General features: G+C 42.8%; 1 protein-coding gene across 1 annotated transcript; it reads right to left on the bottom strand.

The window, feature by feature from the left end:
* Positions 1–130: 130 nt before the first annotated feature.
* BDB00DRAFT_876728 (uncharacterized protein) lies at positions 131–9,044 on the bottom strand (the record flags this gene model as incomplete). Its single annotated transcript, XM_053127516.1, has 23 exons — positions 131–271; positions 347–501; positions 594–1,432; positions 1,504–1,728; positions 1,809–2,075; positions 2,164–2,328; positions 2,419–2,866; positions 2,927–3,008; positions 3,081–3,248; positions 3,322–3,432; positions 3,518–4,444; positions 4,532–4,697; positions 4,771–5,356; positions 5,425–6,361; positions 6,437–6,486; positions 6,565–6,589; positions 6,683–7,025; positions 7,102–7,150; positions 7,219–7,624; positions 7,707–7,802; positions 7,869–8,175; positions 8,263–8,701; positions 8,774–9,044. The coding sequence occupies 23 exons, from the start codon at positions 9,042–9,044 to the stop codon at positions 131–133; spliced, it is 7,203 nt and encodes a 2,400-aa protein (XP_052975445.1).
* Positions 9,045–9,872: the final 828 nt, after the last annotated feature.

Below are 9,872 nucleotides of genomic sequence, written 5' to 3'. Positions count from 1 at the left end.
TGTAACAAAAATGCCTTAATACTTCAGAAAGTACTTTGTGACTCATGGGCTTTGTGAGGTAGCTACACATGATATTTGTTGTAATTGTCATGTTTAATACCACTTTCCATAAAATTGGAATGGAAAATACTTACTGATCAAAGCCCGCATTCATGCAGATTTCCTTGGCACTGTCCTGAATGTCAGCTGTCAATGTAACGATCGGCATCCTCGAAAGATTCTCTTTTTTCTCAATTCTTCTAATTCTTTTTGTTGCTTCTACACCGTCGCACTGGAGAAGGAAAAATTATTCAGCTAAAAAATTTCCCTAAAAGCATTTAATAAAATGAGGGGAAATGTTTCCAACCTGTGGCATATGGTGATCGAGCACTGCGAGGGTAAAGTATCCAGGAGGATGATTTTGCCATGCCTGAACTGCTTCCAATCCATTATTTGCACAAACAACCTTGAAACCAAGACGTGTCAGCTGTTTGTATAGTAACTTTTGTGCTACAGGATTGTCTAGATTAAGATGCATCATAGTCTAGTAAGTAATCTACAGAGATCAAAAAGAGCACAGGAACAAATAATGGTATAATTATTCTTTGCCTTACCTTCAGCAGCAAGTATCTTTTGAGTGCTATAGACAGCACGCTCTTCGGCGGAGACAAACTCCTGAGAGACTTTTCGTACTTCAGAGCTTGCCCGAGTAGCCAAAGCAGGTCGAGGAGTGTCCGGTGAAGCCATCGTTTTATGTAGCGCGTCCACCAGGATTTTAAGAAAATTAATCCGTCGAAGAGGAATCGTTGCGCGAACAGTGACCTGTTGTTGCATCGAAAGACAGGCGTTTTTCTCTGCTTCGGTTGCTAGAGAGGATGAAGCCGTCGAAGGTGGTTTTGCTGTTGCTAATGACTTATGGTCATTCTTGCTCTCAGTAGCAAGGGAAGAACCTTGGTCCTGCTGCGGGTCTAATACTAGTTGGTTCTTCTCCATAATATCACCTATTGCACCTGAAGTAGGATAATGCATGACGACAATGCATCGCGCACGTTCCAAGAAAGGTTGCATATGGCTTGACCAACTTGCGAAATCGGGGTCATGCGTCAAAAAAAAGCCGATAATAACAATGGTGTATTGACTCCCTTTGTGAGAAACAAGGTCGTCAATAGAGCATAATCCGTCAACAGTTTTACCAGGCAAAAGCGCCTGTATCATCTTTACGGTAGACGTATGCTTGTCGATAACCACAATACTGGCGTTTCCCAACTCGCGTAGGAGTCCGATCACCAGCTCTTGCCGCTTTTTTGTTTGCTCGTGAACGGTTGATGTATCAATTGAGAAGTGGAAGTTCGACCCTTTGGATGGTGTGCTCTTAACATCGATGGTACCAGACATTAACTTGACTAGCTGCATACAGATCGATAATCCAAGTCCAGTTCCACCGTACTTGCGCCTACAGCAAATGTTTTTCTTAATACTCAGTACGCTTTGGTAAATCGCGAGTCAGTGCACATTTTTCCTTACGTGGTGCTACCATCTACTTGAGAGAATGGCACAAATAACGCCTTTCGCTGTTCTTCGCTTATACCAATTCCAGAATCAATGACTTCAAACAAAAGCGGCGTTATGTTATCTCCATTTCCACCCTCGACTGGCGAAATGAGTCGATCCTTCCTTGTTGTGCAACGGATTTGGATCTCGCCATGATGGGTAAATTTAATCGCATTTCCCAAAAGATTGATGATAACTCTATATAGCACATGTTGAGGATTAGTAACGAGTAAAATATCCACTAAAACTCGCTACTACCTATTGTAGTATTAACTTACTGCCTCAAGCGGTTTGCATCAGCCATGACCACTGCTGGAACTTCTGGGGAAACTGTAAATGTGATATTGATTCGTTTCTGTATCGCCATTGCTACGAGCATTTCCACGACGTCTGCTATCGCATTATCGACTATGACAGGCGAGTAATCGAGAGAAACCTTTCCAGCTTGTAGTTTAGAAAAGTTTAAAAGATCATCAATAAGTCGCAAGAGCATCTCGCAAGATTCTTTGGCAGTGTAAACCAAGTCATGCTGTTCTGGATTAAGTCTTCGCATAAACAATAGCAAGGGACCAGATTTGTTAGCACTTTCATGGCAAAGTTTCCTTGTCCATAGTTACTGTAGTAGATACGTACTTTGTTTCGGCTAATAGCGATATCATTCCATAAAAGCCTGAGAATGGCGTCCGAATTTCATGGCTCATATTTGCCAGGAAAATCTCACGTAGCCGTGTTGCCTTATCAGCCGCTTCTTTACTTTTACGAGCTTCTTCAAGTGCCTGCTTCTGCATCTCTATCATTCTGAAAATTATGTATCGGCTCTAATCAGTATAACAACGGTAGTCATAGTACCCATTAAAGCGGTAGTGGCTTTTTCTAGGTATACATTACCTCATGTTTGCCATGGTAAAACGTTGCACGGACTTGAACAGGAACGCGTTGGTAATAGAAATGCCCATCTGCTGACATAATAGTCCAAGGACGGTAACGTGTCGATGTGTAAACACACCAACGGCGCCTTCGATCAGTAAACACCCCACAATAGAACATTTGTGGATAATTGGCATGCATATAACCGATTTTGCCGGATTTCGCTCAAACCATGGTCCAACGGCAAATCTTGGATCGTTCTTAATGTCGCGAATGAATATGCTCTTCCCCGTGTGTATAGTGTGGTTGATAACGCGAGTTGGGACTAGGCCATCCTCATCCTTGAGTGGTTTGGGTGGATCAAAGGTCACTGTTTGTTGCTCCTGACTCCCGTAAGCTCCGATTCCATATTTGTCATCTTTGAGAATAATGGCAACACCGTTTGCCGCCGAAACATCAAGAATAATGCCTATACAAACCATATTAACAAATCAGCTTGATTCATCGAGTTATATTCAGTGTGTATTACCCATCATGGAGGTCAAAAGTCCTTCGAATTTCACTTCAGAGCTTAAAACTTGCGAGCTCTTCAATATAGACGCCATGTCGACCTTAAAACAGCAAAGAAACAGAAAGTTAGTCTTTTTCAAAAAAAATTATAGGTAGTATGTGGTGCTATTTACAATATCCAACGACATCAACGTGGTTTCGGCAGTTATGGGTGGTATGCACTCAGATGTATAAGACTCGTTTATCAAAGCGTTAACGCCTTCTTCACCACGATGAGTTGACGAAGTAGTGCTCCATGTAGGCTCTCGCTGTAAAGGAATAGGATCGGTTTGGGTGGATGCCTGTAATCGTTACGTAGTCTGTTCAGTTCCTGATATTGCTTTGATTTCAGCAAAAAAAAAATGTCCTGCTTACCTCAACACTCTCCCTTCTGCTATCATTAAAGTCATTCAGAAGAGCGTCGAACTTGACGATCAGTTGCCGTGCCTTTCCATATGAGCCATGACACGTGTATAGTTCGATTGCCTGTATATCCAGCAATGACAAAGCCCATTAGTGTACATAAAATGTAAACTACTGACATCCAAACAATTAAAGTGTGCATTGCTACCTTTTTTATCAAGCCGTAGGCAACATTGCGGAACCCAATTCTGTCATAGAATGCGCCGGCATATTCATGGATAACGCAGAGATCCAAATACCATGAGCCCTCTCTTGCGTGGTCGAGGGCCTCTTCGTACAAACGTCCAATCTTCACAACATCAAGCGGTTCTTCGATACTGGCCAGTTCCGCTTCGATGAGTGTCCGATACATGGCAAAATTAATTGGTGCTTGTACAACCCATTCCTGTAATAACGTTTGATTCGCATGGACTCGGTCAAGATACTCCTGTCGGCGAGCTGGATCTTGACGACATTTTTCGATCAAAGCCAACGACATATAATGACACATCATGCGTGTGTGCTTGTGACAAGGATGACCTTCTAATGTTTCTAAGCAACGATAACCCGTCTCGATCGCAGCATCCAAGTGACCGTAAAGCACGAGCGCAACCATTTTAAAGGACTCGTACCAGTTTGATAGCAGGCCCGGGTCAGAACTATGTTTACAGCTCTCCACAAGAAAATGGGAATCACTGAATCCGTCGTCGCCATCAAAAACATCTGGGGTATCAATAAACGTTTGCCCTTGTAATGCTTTGCACAACCGGATAACACACATTATCAGGCTGTTGTGATCGATTGTCGGGGACCACGAGTGTATTTCTTCGAAACTTTGCTCGGCCTCTCGGATAGTTATTGCTAGGTTTTCTCCCGTGAAAAACCGAATTTTCGCAACCCAAACCAAAGCAAATGCGCCGTAAATGCGGTCGCCACATGACTGGGAGTAGTCGATTGCAGACCTAAGATAGCGATACGCCTCCTTTTGATGATACTTCCACTGGAGCGCAAATGCTGGATATAAACAATAGGATCGACCTTTGTCTTGGGTGGTACCGTGTATGTCTGCTAGGTGCAATCCTGTACTTGCGAGTTTCTACATCGTAATTATGCCATTATAGCGTTTCAGAATACACACACACGATTGGCGAAGATGTACAGTGTGTCATTTGTAGATACATACCTCCGCAAAATTGTACTTTTTAAAGAGATGGGAGAAACCCAAAGAAGCAGTTATAAACGCGTTGCCAGTTACAGTCGTTGGTCCTCGCGTTAGAGATATATTGACAATGCGACATGCCCAGTGGAACAGCTCACGCTGTCTGCCACCCCAATATGATGACGCAATTCTATATATGAACAGAAAGTACATTTCAGTTTTATAATAAGAGCATATGTTAGACCGAGTTTATAGTAGCTTACACTTCATCCATAACAACGACAGATCCTTTTATTATCTCATCGTCGCATGGCTCCAAAGCCAGGACACCCTCGACCCCCAGTCTTTCGAAGTTCTGCTCGGCTTGATCATATTCACGTTGAAGTGCTTCTTGGCTCGTATCCATCCGTGCTACCTCGTCGCCAAGCTCATCAAGACATTTATAAAGCGTCTCGCACCCTTTCCCGTGAAGCTGCGCGGCATAACAACTTTGGGCTTGTACACGGTAAGCAGGCATCCGATCGATGGGGGTTTTGGCCTTCTGAAATAGAACTTGCAATAGATCTTCCATTTGCTCGCTTTCACCTACAACCCATGATAATGAAACCGCATTCGTATACAGTCGCAGAGTCGTTTCATAGTTGTCATCATTCCATTCTTCTAGGGAATCGCTTAGGGTGATAGCGCAGCTGTAATAAGCAAACGCCATACTATGCGCACCAGCCGCTTGCCCTTTTTCTCCTGCCATGATCATGACTTTTCGATAACGTTCCTTGTCGTCGATCGATGACAGAATATCTTGACAATTAAGTAAATGATCGGCGACGAGAAACGTGTCGACTACCTCATCTATTAATTCGTTAAAACCCCAACGTGAGTTATCAATCTATACATGTTAAAATTGATGCTTGACATACCTTCTAAAAGATGTTGCGCAATTGTCAAATGCATTTTGCTTCGACTTCCTATATCAGCAAGCTCTGCAGCCGCTTGCGAAATACGATCGTGACTCCATTTAAATTCGTCGCCACCAAGAGACATAATATATCCTTCTTGCAAAACAGCTTGCAGACCACTGATAGGATCATTAATTGAGCCAGCAGAAGAGGTGCACGTGGAGGTTGCAGCCAATTTTCGAGTAGAGTTTTGTCTGTTTGATGATGTCACTATACTGTTGCGGCAAGATTCATCATCGCTGTTGTCAATGCTATCGTCGTCGTCGTCGTCTCCTTCGTGTACTACGGCGCATGAATTTTGAATAAATTGCTCCGTGTCACTGTCGTTGTTGTTTATGTCGCATATTCGTTTGCCATGATCAGAACTTCCGCCATTTTTTGCCATACTATCATGTTCGTACTTCTTTTCTTCAGATAACATCAAAACTTTGACCGTATCCCAGGAAAATGTATCGCCCACGTAAGACGCCCATTTAAGAAAGGACTGCCCTGCGGGTGGAAGTTCACGTAACCGGGCCACCATAAACGAAACATCCAATTGTGTATTAAAGTTCTGCTGATCGAACATTGTGGCTTCTTCAATCTGTAGAAGGTCGTAGCGCCATTGATTCTTTTCCCAATCGAAATAAATCAGTTTTTTTCGCTCGAGTGTTCGTAATAACTGGGATGTGTAGAATGCGTTGCCACGCGTTTTTCGAAAAATGACATCTGCAAGAGGCAGAATGGCTTCTCGATCGACATCACGTGGTCGGTGAAGCGTATCGCAAATAAAGTCGACGAGCGGATCCATCCCTAGGGCTTCGACTTTGATTAAGTGAACATCTGCAAGTTTGCTTGCGAAAAACTCGGATTGCTTGTCTGTAATTTCTTGATCTCTGTACGATGTGAAGATGAGAATCTTGAAGAAAAAAAAAGAGGCGGGAAAAGTGTCAGCGTGCCACAATCTCCACTTGTCAAACAAAGTAGCACGGACCTTGACGCGTGACATGACTAGTGCTTCCATCAACTCCAGTGAAGGCACATCTTGAATATGGAAGATGGTGAAAAGTTATCAGTGTTTGTATTTTTGTCAATACCCAAGATATCAATGTTACCCCATACCTGCTTGATGTAGATCGTCCAGAAACTATGGGTTTTCGATTATCAGCGCTCTTAATTACTTGTTGAAGCCATAAACGGGCGAAGGCTATTTCATATGTATCTCGCATCTCGTACTTACCAAAGTCACCATGCTCCAATGAGTAATTGCACGAAAAACTTCCACGTATATTTTATGAAATCTCGCTCGTGCTTCAATATTGTCCACTTGAGCTGCAGCTCCTCCACCAAGAGTCCCTGCTTTGTTATTCGATTGCAGCAATGTCTTGAACTCTGGTATAAAGTCAACGACAAGGTGTATATTGGAAAATTGTGAGCCGAGCGAAAGCCGTAGGTGTTCGTAAAATGCCTTGATCACTTCTTCGGATTCCGTCAAAATCTGTTGCAGGATTTGTGATAGTGCTTTGAATATAGTGCTGTATGGAACCTTATTTCTTGAATCGAACTTCACCGTTGCAATGTAGCTAATAATAGATTTATAGAAGTGGTGAATATATGTGTTGAAACAATTCTGTTTCTCATCAGGTGTATCATATTCACCCGTTAAGTCGAGCGGTTGGCTGCACAGCGGTAAAAAGCGTCGATTTTCCTATAAAAAACATTTTTTAATAAAGGAAGCTTTATCTGTAAAATAAGAACACATCCTCCGCTACAAACCTATTCCACCAGGGCCGTATACACCTACAAGTGTAGAAGCGGGTTTGCCATTATTGACAAACATTCGACGGGTTACACTTGATGCGTCGTTTCCATCAAATCCTGCGGCACTAACACTATTAGCGACACCACTATTTCCCGTGCTACAATGGCTGCTGCTCTCTAGATCGTACATTTCGTTAAATGTATCTATAATGTTATGCTCTGATATGCTCGTAGTCTCCGTTCCTCCAATAACACTAGTTCTCGTGCGATTTCTCTGAGCACTTGAGTTGTATACGGCGGCGCCTCGTTCAATAAGGTATTGCATTTGGGAAATAATACCCTGACGACCATAAACATGCTTCGGTAAAGTAAACACGGATGCGATATCGTTTTGTGCTAATTTAAAAGAAGGAATTGACTGCTAACTAAATCAGTAGGCTATGATAACGGCAGAAATAATGAATTATGGACATGATGCAACGACAAACAAATAGAATAATAACCTCTGATGATGATTCATCTGCCATTCGAAGACGGTGCAGGCATTCTTTGAGATCAGTGCGAACGCCACGAGCGCTGCTGTATCGATCGTCCGGAGCCTTATACATATGATGAGATTTGTAAATGACTCTTTACTCCTTTTCTACCATCACTGTATCCTATACCTTGCTCGTCATTTTGTCTATGATTCTCGACAAAATTTCAGGAACGTCGATCTGTAGTTCATGCACAAGGGGGATTTTGCGACTCAAAATTCCATTCAGAATATCCAGAGGCCCTCCGTCAAAGGGCTGCTTTCCTGTGAGTAGTACAAAGAAAGCAATGCCTAGCGAGTAAATATCTGTTCGATGATCGGGTGCATAAGTCGTTCGTCCTGTTTGCTCTGGACTCATGTACACCAACAAGCTGTGCAGAGCACCCACAAGCTCTTTATTGTTGGCTGTCTTGCGCCACCCTTCCGACGTCAAATAGCTAATTTTGCGCGATAAAAAGAAGTAGTGAGCCCAAGTGGCGACGATATAGCTTATACTACAGTTGCTATGCAACCATGGCACACACCTTTCAAGCGATTTCGAACCTGAGCCAAAATTCCATAATTTGACAGGACCATCGTCTGAGCCATTCCATTGAAAGCTTTGAAGTCGAATTTGACCATGTACATAGTTATGCCGATGTATAAACTCTAAACTGTCTAGGCACTTTATTGCGAATCGCAAGAAAGTGGACAAGTCGTAAATGGGTGTACTCCCGCCACTGTCGCCGTCCATGGAGGTTTGGTCATACAATTTATGCGGCTTGTTATTACTGCTGCTGTCGCTGCTACTGTCATGTCGACGTATCCAGGAACGTTGGTCTTTTTCTGTAGAATCGACTTGCCCATTACTCGTCGGTTTTGGTGAAAAATAGTCCTCGAAAAACTGTGTCTGGCTGTGCCCTTCGTCGGCATAAACAGCAACTGTCAAGCCGCTAGGTAAACTGACGAACTCCAGCGGTCGGGCTAACAAAAAAAAATCAAAAAGTTAAAGCAGCTTTCTTTTATCGTGATCATGAGCGAAAAAGCTAATTTTACCTAGATAAGAGGACCCGTCAATATAGTGATAGAGTTTCTTCATGACATAATATTCGCGTTCGAGTCGTAAGGTACTGGTTGAAACCTTCGCCACCACCGCGTCCTGGGTCGAGATGCGATACCCGTACACAACATCAACGTTTTCTCCATGCGACAAGTCAAGCGTGGATCCAGCTTTGAAATGGTATCCGTTTAAATGAAGTGTGCCAGGTAGCACACTGGTTGCTCTGGCTGAACCAGTGACAGAACTGGTTGATAATGTATTTGACATTGCTGCCGACGTAGCGTATTCTTACTGTCTGATGCTAGTTCCGCGAAAAGATACAATAAACAGATCACAACGACAGTGGACCCGACGTAGATGGTGTGTGGGATATTGGAATTAAAAAAATCAAACCCAGTTGATAAAGAGAAAGGAAAGTGAGGTCCTTGTAAAAATAAAAGTATATAGGAGAGAAAAGGTGAGAATAAGATAATTTTCTCTATTATGTGCGCGCTTAATAAGGAGGCTGCAGGAGCATTGGACTCTTATTTCCATCCCGAACTATGGAAACGGCTGAGTTTCCCTATTACTATCCACGCGGTCCTACCTTGCTATGTTTATACACATCCTCTGCCTCTTCTGTTTTGTGCACGACCATATACAGTATCATGCACGACTATGTAACGCTCTGGTGTATTCGTCAGGAAAAGTAAGAGCAAAACACTGCAGCCTTGCGGAGCGGATTTCACTTTAATAATGAAGTTAGAGCAAAACGCTCAAAAAATTAACATGCATTTCTTCAGATTTTCAGATATGCAGATCATCCTTCGGTTAAAGCGTCCGATTACTACTAAATTGTGATAGAAAGTATGTTTTCCTTATTGAAAGATATACCCAACAAGTTCACACTGCCCCATAATAGCACAAAAGTTGATGCGTACATGCATGCATGCATGCTACATATGACATGTATGCTTTAGGCTTTTAGGGTAGAAGCATTGTTACTTTGGTACAACGATCATCTTACCTGCTTATTGTATCCAGCTTTAAATGACCATCAATCTTGACGGCAGCTGTGGCAAATATGATGTTATCAATACTAACGCCATCCTAATT

Source organism: Zychaea mexicana (assembly GCF_025766255.1).
Source record: "Zychaea mexicana strain RSA 1403 chromosome Unknown BDB00scaffold_94, whole genome shotgun sequence".
Classification (NCBI taxonomy): domain Eukaryota; kingdom Fungi; phylum Mucoromycota; class Mucoromycetes; order Mucorales; family Lichtheimiaceae; genus Zychaea; species Zychaea mexicana.
The sequence above is the reverse complement of the archived record's forward strand: the minus strand, read 5'-3'. Positions and strand labels throughout refer to the sequence as shown.